Source organism: Thamnophis sirtalis, unplaced genomic scaffold (genome assembly GCF_051295495.1).
Source record: "Thamnophis sirtalis isolate CommonGarterSnake01/CBP01778 unplaced genomic scaffold, rThaSir2_p1.2 scaffold_3, whole genome shotgun sequence".
In the NCBI taxonomy this organism is placed as follows: Eukaryota; Metazoa; Chordata; class Lepidosauria; order Squamata; family Natricidae; genus Thamnophis; species Thamnophis sirtalis.
Window position 1 is genome coordinate 150,039,532 of NW_028261383.1, and position 18,337 is coordinate 150,057,868.

General features: G+C 40.7%; 2 protein-coding genes and 2 non-coding genes across 4 annotated transcripts; all 4 read left to right on the top strand.

The window, feature by feature from the left end:
* Positions 1-1,018: 1,018 nt before the first annotated feature.
* Positions 1,019-8,342, top strand: ATG101 (autophagy related 101). Its single transcript, XM_014075988.2, has 3 exons — positions 1,019-1,207; positions 3,120-3,379; positions 7,392-8,342. Exons 1-3 carry the CDS (start codon positions 1,114-1,116, stop codon positions 7,794-7,796), a joined length of 759 nt encoding a protein of 252 aa, XP_013931463.1. The 5' UTR covers positions 1,019-1,113; the 3' UTR covers positions 7,797-8,342.
* Positions 8,343-10,571: 2,229 nt separating this feature from the next.
* Positions 10,572-17,564, top strand: ATP5F1B (ATP synthase F1 subunit beta). Its single transcript, XM_014075990.2, has 10 exons — positions 10,572-10,746; positions 12,341-12,523; positions 13,076-13,250; positions 13,715-13,836; positions 14,096-14,280; positions 14,763-14,921; positions 15,087-15,209; positions 15,679-15,891; positions 16,138-16,339; positions 17,328-17,564. The coding sequence occupies exons 1-10, from the start codon at positions 10,614-10,616 to the stop codon at positions 17,423-17,425; spliced, it is 1,593 nt and encodes a 530-aa protein (XP_013931465.1). The 5' UTR covers positions 10,572-10,613; the 3' UTR covers positions 17,426-17,564.
* LOC148048240 (small nucleolar RNA SNORD59) lies at positions 12,566-12,637 on the top strand. The gene has a single exon (XR_015696213.1). It is a non-coding gene; the product is annotated as a small nucleolar RNA SNORD59 (small nucleolar RNA).
* On the top strand, positions 13,956-14,028 carry LOC148048241 (small nucleolar RNA SNORD59). Its single transcript, XR_015696212.1, has one exon. It is a non-coding gene; the product is annotated as a small nucleolar RNA SNORD59 (small nucleolar RNA).
* Positions 17,565-18,337: the final 773 nt, after the last annotated feature.

Sequence of the window (18,337 nt, forward strand, 5' to 3'; positions counted from 1 at the left end):
CGGTTAGCATAAATTACCGATCGGTATTGTGCTCAAATGTTGTTGATGATGTAACGAGGGACGTAAAATTATGCCAAATCAGCTGTTGACTCTGCAGTAATAAGACTGAAGATGTTCCGAGAAATAACTTAATTTGCCGTGTGTCTGCCGTACTAGAGTCCTGTTAATAAACAACGCCTTCTCAACAGTCAGTTTGAACCATCAGTTTACAAGGTGTGGGGGGGAAATGCAAATCCTTTGCCGGTGGAGTAAATCGGTCCAGGGAGATTAAATGGAGATTAAAAGGGACGATCGGGCTTTATTAATGTAGAATAAACACGCAGATGCAGCTTTTTCCCCCTTCCCCAGCTTCTCCGCTAATTTTATTTTTTAAAAGATATTTCGGAACTATTCTGGAATTTTCTGGACGGAAAGGGGAAACCGGTTACATCTTCAAACTCCCCCAAAATTTACCTTAAACTGTCTACCATCGACCTCACCCCATTCCTAAGATGTCTGTATGGGGGCATGCATAAACGCACCAGAGTGCCTACCGTCCCTGTCCTAACAACCCCATTTATTCGTACCCACTTCATTCATACTCATGTTTATTCTTATACCTGTTATCTTGTAAAACGATTGACAAATCAAATAAATAAATAAATAATCTGCATCTTGTTGCGCAATCTCTCAAGGTGCGAAACAAAAACAAACACACCCCCACAAGCATCTCGTGCTTTTTAAACCAATGAAATAAAACGCCATTTCAAAAAAAAAAATGAAATAAGCTTTCTTTTTTAACCAGTAAAAAGCCATCGCCAAACTTTCAAACCTTTCACTGCATAGCGCCCCCTTTAAGCCTCGCCTCTCCAATTTGCCAGAGGGGGGCAGCAAAGGGCGAAACCGGTTCTCTGAAACCCGGAAGTTTGACCCTTTTTGCGATTGCGTCGGTGGTTTGCTTTCTTGGACCGTACCAAGAGCGGCGAGAGGGAGGAAAGGCTACCCGCAATTTCTATTTTAAAAGCCTTGGAAAGGGTTAAAAGCCTTTATGTGAATGAAATTTAGGCGTTTTTCCCAACGGGCGGGCAGACGGGACCTTGGCCAAGAATTATTACTTCGGGGTCGTCCTTGAGGATGGTTTTTCAAATCCCTCTCTCCCATGTTGCCTTAGTTGGGCCGGTCCGAAGATTAAGTTGCTTGTGTAGGGAAGCACCCAGATCCGGGACAGGTGAGTTGCCAGCTGTTATTCCCACCGGGCACCCCCTCTGCCTCTTTATGGGCCCCCCTCCCACTTCTCAGGAGGCGCGAGCCCTTGTCCGGTCGGTTGCCTTAGTTACCGAGGGCTTCCTCCGCCGCCGCCGCCCCCCCCCCCGAAGAAAGCCTAAGGAGTGTTTTGGTCACAGCACTGCGGAAGTCGCAAGAGGTTTACCACCTCCCCACCACCACCACTCTCGGGGCTGCGACCTGTGTTAGGAATAAAACATGTTCTTTCCCTTGGTGGGGTTCAAAAGCCAGCGTGGTGTATTGGTGAAAAGACTGAAATATATGGGTTTAAATGTCCCAGCCAATCGGATCATTCGGAAGTAATTCAAAAATAAAAAGTGATCTCATGTAGGTCACTCTCTACAGATTAACAGAGTTGGAAGGGACTTTACATTTACAGGTTATCTAGTCCAACACCAACACCACCCCGCTCAAGCAGGAGACCCTACACTATTTCTTACAAATGGTAGTCCAATCTCTTCTAGAAAGTCTCAAGTGATGAAGCTCCCCAGACTTCCGAAGGCAACTTCTATTCAATTGGTGTGCTTTGGAAAATAGCTTGACCCCCCTCCTCTCTGTGGCAGCTTCTCAAATATTGGAACACTGCTATCATGTCTCCCCTGGTCCTTCTCTTCACTTCACTATCCATGCCCAGTTCCTGTAACCATTTGTTCTTCATGTTTTAGTCTCCTGTCCCTTTGTCCCACTTCTCTGCACTTTTTCTAGAGTCTCAACATCTTTTTTTATAATGTGGTGACCAAAACTGGATGCAGTACTCTAGGTGTGGTCTTACAAGGGCTTTATATAGCGGTATTAGTATCTCACTTGATCTTGATTGTATACCTGTGTTAATGCAATTTAGGATTGCGTTGGCTTTTTTTGGCTGCTGCCGAACACTGCTGGGTCCTATTTAACTGGTTGTCCACTAAGACTCCAAGATCCCTCTCAGTTACTGCTGTGAATTTCATTTTGAGATGAAATTCAATGTAATGTGAGAATATGAGGACAAAAACATCCATACTTTTATTGTTGGGTCCATGGGGGGGCCTTGCTTGCAATTTGTTTTCAAGTTAACAGTGCTGCTGGGTTGAGGACTACAGTATTCTCCCCAAGGTGCTTTTTCAAAAGGCAACTGGACTTCTTTATTTTTCCTTGAAGACATTTTGATTCTCATCCAAGAAGCCTTTTCAGTTCTTGGATCAGAAGTGAAAAGTCTGTAAGGAAAACAAAGAAAGTCCAGTTGCCTTTGGAAAAAAACACCTTTGGGACAACCATGACCTGGATGACTCCATAGATGTTGAGGACTATTGCATCTTTCAAAATTCTTGGGAAATGATGGGGTTCTTTTTTGTTTGATGATCCATTTAAACCTCTTGCACTTGATGACACAAGATACTGGGCTGTTACCATTTGAGGCTCTATTTACTGATTTTGTTTCCAAAGAATTAATATTGGTTGAAAAGTAACTTGTTAAATTGGTTGGAGGAATAAACCGAAGCTTTCTAGCATTATTGTTTCGGACTGTCTCACTTTTCAGAATGTTTAAATTTTAAAACTTCTGTGAATTTAAAACTGATTTTGATTTGCCTCAGAGTGCTTCTTTGTAATTTATTCACTATCAGCATTTTTATTAGAACTTTGTAGTTCCAGAAAACTAGGACAATTTGGAGCAGTTCTGAAGTTTAAGACATCGATTTAGTATGGAACTCAGAAGAATTGTAAAATCCTCAAAATCGCCCATTTCATGCTGTTTTTTAGAACAGTTTGGAACCAGACATTTTCCACCTGCTCATATCTATCTTCTATAGTTGCTACAGTTTTCCAGTCTGCTCATGTAGCTTTTTTTCAAGAGTGCTTGCTTATTTTTTCCTTTGCAGAAGTCACAATGAACTGCCGTTCAGAGATGCTGGAGATATCAGTTGAAGGTCGCCAGATTGAAGAAGCTATGCTAGCACTTTTGCACACCATATTACTTCATCGCAGCACAGGGAAATTCCATTACAAGAAAGAAGGAACCTATTCGATTGGGACAGTTGGCACACAAGATGTTGATTGTGACTTCATTGATTTCACCTATGTCAGGGTTTCTTCTGAGGAACTTGACCGTGCACTGAGAAAGGCTGTTGGAGAATTCAAGGTAAAAGTTAAGTGTATTTATTTCAGAATGTGTTTCCCTGTTGCTTGTTCAGAATCATCCTTTGGCCCAGAATACAGATTCCAGACAGGCTGTTTCCAGGATTAATCCAAGATGTTGGCTTTATTTTACAGAGCCCAAATCAGATTGGGATTGGAACGTATCTGGAATTAATGTCCACAAATTCTGTTTCTTTGCTAAATCCGTTTATTATTTATTGATCAATAAGTGTTCCTAAAAGAGGGAGTCTTCTCATGTAGATTATAAAACAGTTTAGGAAAGTATCCTTGATTCCATCAATGCAGTTAGCAAGCTGTGAAAGCAATATTATTTCTATATTATTTAATTATTTGTTCTCTTCATTTAAATTGCTGCCCCAGTTCATATTAAAATCTCAAAATGATTTACAATTAAAATTATAATTAATGAAATACAGTCAGTTTACAAATTTTAAAACTTTAATTAAAATTAAAAAATGCAAAATTAGCAATATACTGTTAATGATGCATAGAGAAAAACAAATTGAAAAGTTTAGGATCATAGCATAGTTAACATGGTTTTGAAAGCCCTACCTTAAGACAGGGTCTTATTTTCTTTTGACTCCCGAAATAAGCACTTGGCCTTATTTTCGGGGAGGTCTTATTATTTGTGAGGTGCAGGAGGAAGCGAGGGTGGTCACCTCATGGCTGCTGTTGTGTTGCAATATTTTTGGGGAGGGCTTATTTTCGGGGGAGGGCTTATTTTAGCGGACACGCTCAAAAGTCCAATTTGGCTTATTATCTGGGGAGGTCTTTTTTCAGGGAAGCAGAGTAGGAATATAAAAATGTCTTTGCTTGGCACTAAAAGGACAATAAGGAACCATGCTAGGCCACATATTTAATCCTTTTGAAAAATGTAACTCCATATAAAACTCTTTGAATTCTGCTCATCAGGATAGGTAAACTATCCACTAACAGCATCCCTATTTTATCTGGAGTGATCTTCAGTTTGTTGGCCCTTATTCAATCCATTACTGCATCCAAGGACTGATTCAGCAATGTCTCGCATAGACCCCTGTGAAAAAGCAAGGTAGAGGTTAATATTGGTATGCTGCTAATTTACTTCATATCTCTGAGTGAATGTATTCAGTGGTTCCATGTAAAAATTGAACCGCATGATGGATAAAATTACACTTACAGGACTAGGCAGCATAAACATCATGAAGAAGACTATCTAGGTACGAGTTAAACCACTCAAAGCCCATTTTACTCACTTTTAAAGTGAACAATCTTTCCCATAGAGTATCATTGTGGTGGCATTAAGCAAGTGATCCAAGAGAATCAACAGGGTTGCACTCTCCCTGTCTCTTTCTGAGAAAAAAATCATCCAACATGATGGCCGAGGTAGTTTCGGGACCAATACTAAGTCTACATTCTTACTGAAAGAGAAATAGATTTCATCCTAGAATGTCTGGATGTGATTAACCACCATATGCTCAATCCCCTTGGTCAGGAGAGGGATAAGAGCTGTGGTGGTATAGTGGTTAGAGTGTAGTACTGTAGGTTACTTCTCCTGACTGCTGATTGCCAGCAGTTTGGCAGTTCAAGTTCACCGGCTAAAGGTTGACTCAGCCTTCTATCCTTCCGAGATCAGTAAAATGAGGACCCAGATTGTTGTGGGCAATATGTTGACTCTAAACTGCTTAGAGAAGGATATAAAAGTACTGTAAAGTGGTATATAAGTTTATGTACTATTGCTATTGCTTTTGGCCTATAAATGTTTACATTTTTTTCAGTAATCATCTCACTGCAACCTCCTTTAATAAAACTTAAGACCACTCCTTGTAACAACACATTTATAATCTTCTGGTTCTAGAAAATACTCCCCATCTACTACATATACTAAGCCATAAGAAGCAAAGATCAAACAAGCAGGTTTTGCCAAACACAATCAAGTACCTTGTCTGCATCACTGAAGCCTTAAGAACTGAAACTCATCCCAAAAAATCTGACAGGTCCTTGCCAAATTGGACTGATTTTGTCCTTGAAGTATCTAACTGACATGTCCAACAACTATGGTTTTTTTTATATATAATTCATATGTGAGACAGACCCGTGTACTCCTTGCATCACTCAAAAAAGTTCCACTGGTGCTGAGGGTACACAACAGAGGGAGAAAATAATCCTCCAATGTTGTCACAGTATAGGCTTGATAATGAGATTTTACTAGCATTCAATCAGATTCAAGATGAGTTTTCTTCTACTTGTGTTTTAGTCTTCCTCCAACTGCCTGCTTTGCCCTCAACTGAGATGTATACCAAGGGGCTGAATTGGGAAGAGATTGAAGAGCAATTGTTTCAGCTGCTGTCATCATCCCTGTAGCCAAAAATTTGACAGAGATAATAGAAAATGCTTCGAGCCTTCTGGAAGCCATTGGAATCTATCATCTTCTGAGATGATGGAGTTCCTCACCCCTGCAGTGAAAAATAGTCTCTGCAAGCGTCATTTTCAATAGAAAATAATATATGACAGAATAACAGATATAAACATAGCCCCCTTTTCAAACCACCATCCACCTGCCCACTAGGGGGAAAAATCCAGAGTTTGATTTGCTATTTGTGTTGGAACAGTAACAAGTTAAGACAGATTCATCATTTTCAAGAGAGTTATGACATTTTGAGTGGTCCCTTTAAGGCAGTCCCAGTTTAAATATAGAAGACTTCTAGAACCAATATTCTAGAAGTCCTACACATTAAATCTGAAACCATCTCTAACAGCTCAGGCAGGGAGCATCCTGATCAGCAGAATGGACAGTACCAGCACAAACTTCCATTTGAAATGTACAATACAAAATGCAAACATTCTAGATTGCCATTTGAATAGATTGGGGGTGGGGGAGAGAATTTTAAAGGGAGAGAGTTCTTTAAAGAACTTTAAATTATATGCATTAACACTTATGATCACAATTTCAATATTGTGTTAGGAGTATCATTATTGAAGAATGTGCATATTGCTAAGGTCCTGAGGATGTTATCATGTACAGCTTTCCACTGCAAAAGTACATTATGGTCAATAATCATTTTATAAGTGGCCACTTTTATAACGCAATTATTCTTGGCTATATCTTTTACATTACATTGTTAATCTTTTCTTTCTCTTCTGCTGCCATGAAAGTAAATATACTACAGGGCATGCATCTGATGAAATTCTTGGTTCACATGAAAGGTTATGCCATAATAAATACATTCTTTAAAGTGGCGCCACAAGATACTGTTGTGACTATATGGCTATTGTTAAAAAAACTGTTATATTTCTATCTTTTTTTCAGTAAATTGGTAATTGCTTCTTTTCCTCCCCTAGATAACGATTTGAGTTGCCACTTCTGTAGCTGTATAAAAGCTGTAATTCATTGCAGTTGCAAGTCACATGACTGGGCCTGATGTTTGGTTTTTTACTTTTTTTGCAGTGGTCATAAAGTTTCTGTTATAGGTATTTTTTGTTGCAAACCAATAGTAAATGCTGGAAACTGGCAAAAATATTGCAAAAGGTCATGTGATTGCAGAAGGCTGCAAATAGCCATAAGGATGAGTGGATTGCCAAGTGCCCAAAATGCAATTTTGTGTGTGTGTGTGTGTTTGCTGTTGTAACTTCAAAAAATAGATTATAGGTAAGTCTGGAGAAGTCAGTTGTAACTTCGAAAGGTTGTTAAATGACCAGTTGTAAATTGAGGTCTACCTGTATTAGAAACAAGTATTGAGAAAATAGTCTATGATTGAAACAATACCCATGTGTTAAGACCTACTATATTAAGGACTCTTCTTCAAGTCTTTTTATTAGAGGGTGGCATATGAAAACAAAATTGTCTTTGTGTCATTAGTGAGATTTTAGTTTTAGAATATCTTCTGTACAGAAAAAGAAAACATCATTGAGCATGACATAACTTTGTTCCAAATAAATATTCATAAGATTTTATTATAAATATACTGAAAATATAAAACTATTCCAGTGAAATATGGAATAATGCTTTTCCCCCCTAGGATGCATTGCGAAACTCAGGCAGTGATGGGATGGGCCAAATTTCCCTGGAGTTTTATCAGAAGAAGAAATCACGCTGGCCTTTCTCAGATGAGTGCATCCCTTGGGAAGTTTGGACGGTCAAGGTAAATGTAGTGAGTCTGGCTAATGAGCAGGAACGGCAGATATGTCGTGAAAAGGTGGGTGAGAAACTTTGTGAAAAGATTATCAACATTGTAGAAGTGATGAACCGACATGAGTACCTGCCCAAGATGCCTACCCAGTCAGAGGTGGATAACGTCTTTGATACAGGGCTGAGGGATGTCCAGCCCTACTTATACAAGATTTCTTACCAAATCACTGACTCACTTGGGACCTCTGTCACCACCACCATGCGTCGCCTCATCAAGGACACCCTGGCGCTCTGATGTCCCAGGATATCATGGACCAGACATTTTTGAAAAGCAACATAAGCAACTGGTTTTCTGCTCTCACCTAGCCCCAGAGCAACACATCCATTATTCTTGGAAAATTTTGGACTCTTGACATCCATACATCCTGTTCTCATTCACTAACTGTTACAGGTCGAGGCTAGAATTAGCTTGTCCACCAGTTCACCAGATCCCAACTTCTTTCAATTGCAATAGAGACGAGAAACCAAGAGTCCTCTTCAGTGTCCGTTTCTGTTAAACTAAATTCCATTAGATGAACTACAGTGTGTCTATGGGAAAAGATGGCTTGCATGCTTCATAGGTATTTTGGTAACATCTAATATGCATAAAAGAATACTAACATTTGCACTATCAATGAGCCGTAAACTAAAATGTAAACTAGAGGCCCTGATTTCTTGTTTTTGAGATCTTCTACAAGGTTGCCAAGGCTGACTTTTCTTGGCAAAAAGTGTGCCTTCCTTTCCTGATTACCTAATTGTTAGCTCATCTTTGGCTTTGGAATAATTAAATCTGTTAACAGGACGTTTTTGCTTCTAGGTGCATGTCTTCAGGGTGGGAATGTTTAAGGGTTTCAAGCCTTCCCTCTTTTTTGTAAATGAAAATTACAAAAAAGGACCCATTCCACCATACTTAATTTTCAGTAGAGTTTGAAATCTGTAGCCTGTATTTCTAGAAAAAGATATTTCATGTTTTGTATATATTTCACCAGTGTAATATAAAATAATCACCAGTGTGTATAAAATAATCTGAGAAAAGAAAATTCATGTCTTTTGTGACATAACTTTCTACAATACGAAGTAGCTTTGAACTAACCTATACTCAAAGAGATCTAAATTATTCCAACATGTTTAACTTTGGTTGATAATCATTGAAATCAGTGTCAATCCTGATTTCAATGTTGAATTCAGTTATTCTTCCTGATTGTTTCTGAGTTTCATTTGGCAGAAGCGAAGCTTGGAAATGCCACAGAAATTCACATGATATGATAAATTTGAGTTATTTCTGTCCTCAAGCTAGCTTTCTTATTAAGACATAGTAAACAATATAAAACCAGATATATATCCGGGATTTCTGATAATTAGGAAGAACGTCTAGATTTATTTCCACTAAAATCTTGGCTTGCGAATATAGGTAGGTATTGTAATCCAAATAACATGTATTTACATAATGAGGTGAACTATTAACAACCCGTTGCTTATCCAGGTATATGCATTGTAGAAGCAAGTTTTTCATTTGCACAAAATTGCATTAATAGTGCTGAGATTAAATCTTAATCACTGAGTTTAGGAAATTATGCTTACTTTTCTGGACAACATGTGGCAGGCATGGCTGAAATATACCTTGGAAAATTAGATTTATCCCTAGTTATTTAGTCCATTGAAACAGTGAATTCTAATGAGATAGTAGAGAGCCACTTTGGATTAGTGGTTAAGCCATCAGGCTGGAAAAAAGGACAGCCTGAGTTCTAGTCCCACCAAAGCCAGCTGGGTGATCTTGGAGACATTCCCTCAACTCTTAAGGAGGCAACAGCAAACCATTCTGAAGAATCTTGCCAAGAAAACTGCAGAGACTTGTCCAGGCAGAATCAAATATGATGGAACGGAAGAAGCAAGGAAAAAGTGAGATAAACCATTACTGTATCCCATAAATGGACAATTGAATGATAATACACACTTATAGTTTTGCAAACTTACTAACTGGTATAAGGAATGTTCCTCAAATTATCATGGAAGACCAAGTATCAGCTTCAATGTGGAAAAAAAAGCAGGATGCACTGGTTTGTCCTAAAGTTTAGAATATGGTTTATCTTCTAAATTGATCCCAAAATGCAGATGTTATATATGCTTTTTGCTACAGTGTTAAAGTGAGCCCCTGATCTTTAAAATACAAGAAATCTTGGTACTGTACGTATAATTTTATGGAAACTGTAACATACACCCCATCTTAAACAACTAGCTTGCTTCTTCCTAAATAGGGATTGTAGCTGTTCATTATCAAATTTACACAGATTTGTTAAGATGCCTACCTGTGTGTTATGTACCACTGATTCTCTGGAGAGTTAATATTGTTACATCAAAATCCTTTGTACAGTTATACTGGAAATTTAATGACCTAATTAAACTTCGATCAGAACCATATTTTATATCATTAGTTCACTAGGTTTAAATATTGTTAACACTGCACAGGATCATAACTTTTCAGTTAAATGTAAATCTAATCCGAATAATTCTTAACGCACTCCACATTTCGCAACGCAATAGTTGCCACTCGGACACCCCATAATCTCTCTGATCTACCAAACTGCCGAAGCTTTCAGTTTACACAAGGACAAACCTAGGGCATCTGTTCTGCCTTCAGTCTAGAAAAGAGCGCTAGCTCTTTTACATTCCTAATCGCTTTTTTCTATTCAATAGGTAGAAGTTCCTTTAGAGGCGTGGCTTGTAACATCTGTCCAATTAATAAGCAGGATTTCTTTGAAACGCATCGATGCCCTCCAATAACGAGAGGCCCTTAGCGAAGCGCGTAGCTCCCGCCCAGGAAGCTTTTTAGTATTGGGAGAGCGCAGCATGTGCCACAGCTCCGCCCTTAGACGCCTGAGCGAAGCAGAGGGAGTTTTTAAGCCTTTTCCAATCAGCAAGTCCTCAAGCGCGTGAGTGACAGTAGGGTACCCAATGAGATTTTAAGAAAGACAAGGCTATTGACCAATTCGGATCCAGAATTGATTTTGCGAGCCCTTTAGAAGCCGATCTAAGTCGGCGGTAGGGCTGCTCTTCCACTTCGCCGGTGGCAGCCATGTTGGGGCTCGCGAGTCGCTGCTGCGCCTCTTCGGCCTCCTTTTTGCTGAGGGGAGCGCGGGGCGCGTCGAGTCCCCTCAAGGACCTGCTGCAGCTGCGGAGCGGTGCGGTTGCCGCTGCCGCCGAAGCCCGTAAGTGGGTGGCCGAAGCCACAGAAGGAGCTCGAGGGCGGGGTCACCTTGCGGCCTAGCGCTGGGTGGGGGTGGGGAGAACCGGCCGTTCGGGAACGGTCCTAGAAAAAGGCACCTGCACCAAGGGTGTCGCTCGGCCCGGATGGGGGGCTGGCCTTAATCCTGCCGAGGCCTCTCCTCGGAGAAGGGGAGCGGGGAGAGAAGCAGACTTCTGCTGCGTTCTCCCGGCTAAGCGAGCCAGGCGTTTGGCCTGGGAGAAACCCCAGCAGGACACGCGGGGCTTTGATTCGGTGTCTATGACGGCGGGACGGCGCGTCGCCCTTCCTCTGCAGAAACCCCGATGCCCAACCCCGGTCGTTGCTTACGTGTCAGCGGCCGCACAGATGGGGGTTTGCGCCACCTTAATCGTTTTTTGCCCACCCTGTTAGATACGGTTTCTGGCCTTTTCTGCATGGGCGAGGAAGGCACTTCGCTGCGGCTGTTCTTAGCTGGGGGGGGGGGCGAGCTGTGGCGATACAGCCCCTGCTTTCGTGTAAGACGATCTGGGGACGATGACGGTCGCATCGGAAGCGAGCGAGGAGGAAGACGACGACCTGGGAGCACGAATATTGCTCGATCGGCTCCTTTGCCGAGGACAAACATGGCGCCCGTCGGCACTTAGAGGGCATGAGAGGAAGCATTGCGGAGCGCGCTCGGATCCTGCACGCCGCTTGTCATCCCCTTCCTCTGTGGCTGTGGTGGCGAAGGTGGGAAGAAAGGCGCAGCAGAATGGGCCAAGCAGGATAAAAGAGGATTCCCGCTGGTTCGCTGGGATCTAGGCACGAACCTCCTTCATGTGGTGCACTTAGAGACTGTTTTAAATTGCGCTGACAGGATTCAGGAAGGTTTTGCGAGAACTAATGCTTCATCGGCTAGGAGCAGAAAAACGAATTTTAGGCGGATGCTTGTTAGGGTCATAGGTTTCATGAGTTTGGGGGAATAAAGATCTTTAGTATACCTTGACTGGAGTATTTACAATCCAGACTTTGTGAGGAAGAAATTATTTTATCAGTAATTCGATGGTAGTGAGTCAGAGAGCTATTCAGGCATCTGCATTTTGATTTTTTTCAGAGCCTATTATTGGTCTGTGAGAATTCCAGTTGTGATAAGGGAGTGATGGTTATTGATCTCTCCTGGCTGACCATTGCAAAAGCCTGGCCTTCTATATAGCTCATACAGGGTCTCATAAAAGTTATTTCTAAGCTTTTCTTTAAAAGCTTGGCACTAATGTATTCTTAGAATGAAATCCCTTCAAAACATTATGGAAAACCTAAGACTCATTTTCCTCCAGAGTTCTGTATTTGACGAAAAATATATCTGACTGGATTGCTGCTTTGAGTAATTTTATATAATTGGCAGAATTCTTTATAAAATGTATGCTGCCCAACTCATGACAACTCTGGGAATGAAACTACAAACAATTGAAATTATCTTGGAAAGAGGAGAATCTCAATCTTACATCTTTTTCGGGAAGTGGGGGTGTTTATACATTGCTGATTGTGAAGATGTATAATTAAGCATCTAATTTGCCTGCTGATTGTACTTTCTTTTGTAGGCCGGAACTATGCTGCACAAACATCTCCTGCAGCTAAAGCTGGAGCCGCCACTGGACATATTGTGGCAGTCATTGGTGCTGTGGTTGATGTCCAGTTCGATGACGCCCTGCCACCAATCCTCAATGCTCTTGAGGTGCAAGGCAGGGATACACGCTTGGTGCTAGAAGTGGCTCAGCATTTAGGTAAATGTCATTGATCAACCTGGCTTTCATTCTATTAATGCTCCTTGTGATGATAAATAAAAATGACTTTCGTTCTTCTGAACCTAATGAAGTCATATTTATGATCTGAAAAGGAAGTCTTTTAATCAGAAAACGTTTGGTTCTGAGGCCAAGTAGGCTAGCATCATTGATTGATATTGTGGACCAGTCTTAAGCTTTGATGAGCCTCCTGTTATGTTTCCAGGTTCCGTATGTCTCCGAAGCTCTCCAATAAAAGAATACTTAACATTTTGCATGTCTAACTGGGCATTCGATTCCAGTGAATTATTTTTCCAAAATTATTTCTGTTAATTTTTTGACTGCATGAACTTTGTAGATCTCTAGAGCTGGTATTACCTACATAATAAAAGGCACATTTTTATAAACAACCTTCTACCAACTTTCCTAGAAGCTATTTGGATTCTTTATTTTTACACATTGGTAAAAAATAACTTTTGAAATTACAGTACATTTCTGTTGCTCAAGCATTATTTCAGAGTAAAGGCAGCTTCTGTTCTATTTCTTCTATTGCAGGTGAGAATACTGTTCGTACCATTGCTATGGATGGTACTGAAGGTTTGGTGAGAGGCCAAAAGGTGTTGGATTCTGGAACACCAATCAGAATTCCTGTAGGACCTGAAACCCTTGGCAGAATCATGAATGTGATTGGAGAGCCAATAGATGAAAGAGGTCCAATAAAGACCAAGCAGTAAGCACAAATTTGGGGGAAGACAGTGAGGCAACCATCATTCATTATTTGGATGGCCTTATTTACCTGGTATTCCTTTCCACTAGAAAACTATATTTCAAGCATAAAATCCTGTCAGTGAAATAGAAAAGGAGAGACAACATGTGTACCCACTAATTTCCATGCCATTTCCTAAATGCCTGAAGGGGCAAGAAAACTTAATTTTGCACATATGTGGTACCTGAATTATCTAGCTAACTGGGGAAAATGGTCTAAGATGAGTCCTAGTGGATGGTCAATCAAAATGGTGAGTTAGTACATAGTTGCAGTTGACGAGAATATTCCATATTAGGGATAATTTAAAAAATATGCCAACATTAATATGAAATATGACACTGAACTATATGTCTACATTAAGGGAACTGTATAGTTTTGGTCATCTTGGAAAAAGATATACTTAACATATGACCAATCACTTTTTTCAGGTTTGCTGCTATTCATGCTGAAGCACCTGAGTTTGTGGAAATGAGTGTTGAACAGGAAATCCTTGTGACTGGCATTAAAGTTGTGGACCTTCTTGCCCCATATGCAAAGGGTGGTAAAATTGGTAAGTTAAGTGAGGTAGAAGGGTGATCCGTTGTGTTTTTGCAGCTTCCTTGCCATAGCATGGACTTTAAATCATTAGCAGTCTCAGTGTTTTACATACAACTGATGTTGGCTGTCTTTCCTTCACTGATGAGCAAAACTCATTGACTTTCGTTCTTCTGATATTGCTGAAGCAATTCATCCTCTGAGAAGGAAAATGGGAGATTGAAGAGGAGCTCCTAATCATTCTCTGGTACTGAAACAGCTTTTTTCTTCTTCAGGTCTGTTTGGTGGTGCTGGTGTAGGCAAGACTGTATTGATCATGGAGCTGATCAACAACGTTGCCAAAGCTCATGGTGGCTACTCAGTATTTGCTGGTGTTGGAGAAAGAACCCGTGAAGGGAACGATTTGTACCATGAAATGATAGAGTCTGGTGTCATCAACTTGAAGGATACCACATCCAAGGTGAGCAAACAAGTCAGGGTTTTAGCTGTGGCCCTAACCTTCAAAAGTGTGATGTGGGTTGGCTTAATCTGCTGCCTTGCTTGCACCAGAAATTGGCCATTATTCTTGAGGGCATGCAGTTTTGAATTTCCGCTCTTGATCTTGGTTCATGTGTTGACAATACCAGAAAAAAATTCAAGGACTGAAAGGATTTCTAGTTCATCAGGAATATTTTGAACAAAATATGAAGTGTACATATATTAGATAGTCGCTTTATGAAAGAATTACATAGACTGGAAGAAAAGTATATTATTAGAAGTAAATCCCATTAAGTTTCAAAAAGACATTAGAGTTGGTAGGATAATAAATCAACTAGGATATTTCTGGGTATGTATCATAATACACCAATTTATTGCAATGGAGCAGGAAATTTTTAGCCATACGCTAATGAAATGGGACAATTAATATTTTGTGTAATTTTAAGTTTCTTTGCTCCCCCATAGGTTGCTCTCGTTTATGGACAGATGAATGAGCCACCTGGTGCTCGTGCCAGAGTTGCTTTGACAGGCTTGACTGTTGCTGAATATTTCAGAGATCAGGAGGGTCAAGACGTGCTGCTCTTCATTGATAACATCTTCCGTTTCACACAGGCTGGATCTGAAGTAAGCTTTAAACCAACTTGTCAGTCAAAGGAGAACATTTTTATAATAAGATTGGGATCTTCCCAAATTGTGGGCAGGGGAAGCGTAGATGCCTTGTCTGAGATTTTCTGTATCATAAAAGAAGCAACCTTGGCAACTGCAGAAGATTTTAATCTTCTCTTCCAGGTATCCGCTTTGCTGGGTAGAATCCCCTCAGCTGTGGGTTACCAACCTACTTTAGCTACTGATATGGGTACCATGCAGGAGAGGATCACAACAACGAGAAAGGGATCTATCACCTCTGTGCAGGTAATTTGGTATAAATGTTGTTTCTCCAATTATATTTTCTACCAATTCAGGGTGTACTATGTTACTGGGAGCCGAGGTGGCGCAGTGGTTAAATGCAGCACTGCAGGCTACTTCAGCTGACTGCAGTTCTGCAGTTCGGCTGTTCAAATCTCACCGGCTCAGGGTTGACTCAGCCTTCCATCCTTCCGAGGTGGGTAAAATGAGGACCCGGATTGTTGTTGGGGGCAATATGCTGACTTTGTAAACCGCTTAGAGAGGGCTGAAAGCCCTATGAAGCGGTATATAAGTCTAACTGCTAACTGCTACTGTCTCATTTATGGAAGGCAATTTTATTATTCATCTCCATTCCCTATGTGGGATCTGATGGAATTGCTTCCCTGCTATATAAATAGCTACACAAAGCTGCTGATGGTTAGCATTAAAACTGTCTATACAACTGGACTGTTAATGTAAATCTTCTTTTTCCAAGGCCATCTATGTACCAGCTGATGACTTGACAGATCCAGCTCCTGCGACCACATTTGCCCACTTGGACGCCACCACTGTGCTGTCTCGTGCCATTGCAGAGCTGGGCATTTACCCAGCTGTAGATCCTCTGGACTCTACTTCACGTATCATGGATCCTAATATTGTGGGACAGGAGCATTATGATGTGGCCCGTGGGGTGCAAAAGATCTTGCAGGTGAATTGGGTGTGTGTGTGGTGTGTGTGAAAACCATAGAATTCAAACTTATGAATTAGTAAATACTTTTTTGTATTCTTTTTAATTGTGTATGTAGAATATGAATACATTTTTATAGCAAGTATAATACTGCAAGCCAGCAGCAAAGCTGCTTGGAAGAGGCAGAATGTAGATAGGATGACAAGTGGCTTGATCCACTCCATGGTGCCCTTGCTGTCTCAACTCACCTGCAGGTTTCCTCTCTAGGACTACAAGTCCCTCCAAGACATTATCGCTATTTTGGGTATGGATGAATTATCTGAAGAGGATAAGCTGACAGTGGCACGTGCCCGTAAAATCCAGAAATTTTTGTCCCAGCCCTTCCAGGTGGCTGAGGTTTTTACTGGCTATCCAGGCAAGCTGGTGCCTCTGAAAGAAACGATCAAAGGATTCAATCAGATTCTGATAGGTATGTATGGCAACTGGAACTGGAACCCCCTGAAGCTAATGGCCGCCTTGTGGCCATCTTTTCTCATGGCTAATTTTCCCTATTCTAGTCACAAGGTATCTACTGAACTACAATCTAATTGCTTTCCAGATGTAATGTAGGCTGTTTTCCCAAATAATGGTCTAGTGATTAGTGTCAACATTTTTCCATTCAAACCTAGGAAAAGAATAGCCTTCTGTAATGAAACTACAAAGAATTACAGGTAGTCCTCAATTAACAAGTTCACTGAACACTGTTTTTTAGTGACAGTTTGAAATTATGACAGTGCTGAACAAGTGACTGGTCATTGAAAGTCTTAAGGATGTGATTATGATGCAGGCATTTGGCAGCCAGTTTGCGATTAATGATGGTTGCAGCAGCTTGCAGTCATGTGATCACTTTTTGCAACCTTTCCAGCCAGCTTCCCACAAGCAAAGTCAATTGGGGAAAGGCGCAAAGAAGGTCATCTCAAGTTGATGCTTTTTCTCCTGAGGAGCCCAGCTAAGGAGTACAAGGTCCCAAGTATCTTGTACTCTGCTCTGGGTACATATGTCCACAGCAGCCATCCCCAACCTCGCCATGCTCTGCCTGCCACAGCCACGTATCCACCAAATTGCTTGCAAACTGCCTGAGACTTGCAGGTAGTTTTACTATTGGAAACTGGCAAAATGTTTTGAGGAGGTCCTCATTTAATGACTCACAAATCTTCACAAAGATGGCAGCAGGAATTACTGGGTTTGCCGTTAAAGGATGCGGTCACATAATGTTGTGCTTTATAATAGCATTACTTAGCAATGGAAATTCCATTCCCAGTTATCATTAAGGAAGGGCTATCTGTACAGTTAAACCATGGTGCTCAGCTACTATTTGTTATTTAGATCTTGATAGAATGGGCAAAAAGGGCATGTAGTTGTGATCTGTTTCTTCCTAACAATTTTACTGATTCCAGTTTTTGACTTTGTCTCTGCAGGAGAATATGACCATCTCCCAGAACAGGCTTTCTATATGGTGGGGCCCATTGAGGAAGCCGTGGCCAAGGCTGATAAGTTAGCTGAAGAACACTCATGAGTTTACCTTTGAGGCAAACCTTGTATGCTTTCAAGTGTCCAGTGGTTCACTTTGTCCCACCTCACAGTTCTTGAAACTCTTGGAAATTTCTTGAAAATATTTAAAAGTTTCCAATAAACGGTCTGGTGCGATTATAAAAGTAGTTAATGATACTGTTGCGGCAAGAAGAGAAGCTATAGCTTTGAAATAGACCAAATTTGTTCATTCTGGGTTCACTGACCAAGAGTAAGGCATTCTCGATGACTATATTGGAAAGCAATGTTGTGCTGCTTAATTCCAATGTGATTGCCCAGAATATTCCACAGAGAGAATTGATGTGAACTGGTTTGATGCAGAAAATCCTTCTACACTGTAAAGATCATTAAGTACTGACAGTTACTGATTCCTCCTCCTTCTAAGCATTTGGCAAATAAGGCAGATTAGCATAGTTAATATGCTGGCCTATAGCCAGCCATTCAGGCAGGCTGAGATTCCTTGGACAGCAGTCCAGAAATGCCTCTGAATATTCTAGATAGTGTGCATTTAAATTTTGATCTCCCAGAACAGGCATGTTTGCTATGAATTTCAAAACACTGTTCAGTTTTTTGTAGGCAGCTTCACCCATGCTTTGGTTAAGTAAGTGCCATGTTCTCTAATGCAATGGAATGAATGCAACTTGGAAGGTTGGAATGGGAAGATTTTGACTGCATAAATCTTTGAATAGACCATTATTGAAAGAATGCTCAAATGTTGCTAAATCTTAATCCTAAAACAGAATCTATAGATTCATCCACACTCAAACCCTCTGTGTTTCCACAACTTTGTATCAAGTCACAACACTGCCTATTAGGTTTTAGTTTAATGTATCGTATGACTCCCAGTTCAGTAATATGTAAGGTTAACAAAGCTTAACTACATAAACCTAAAAAGAAG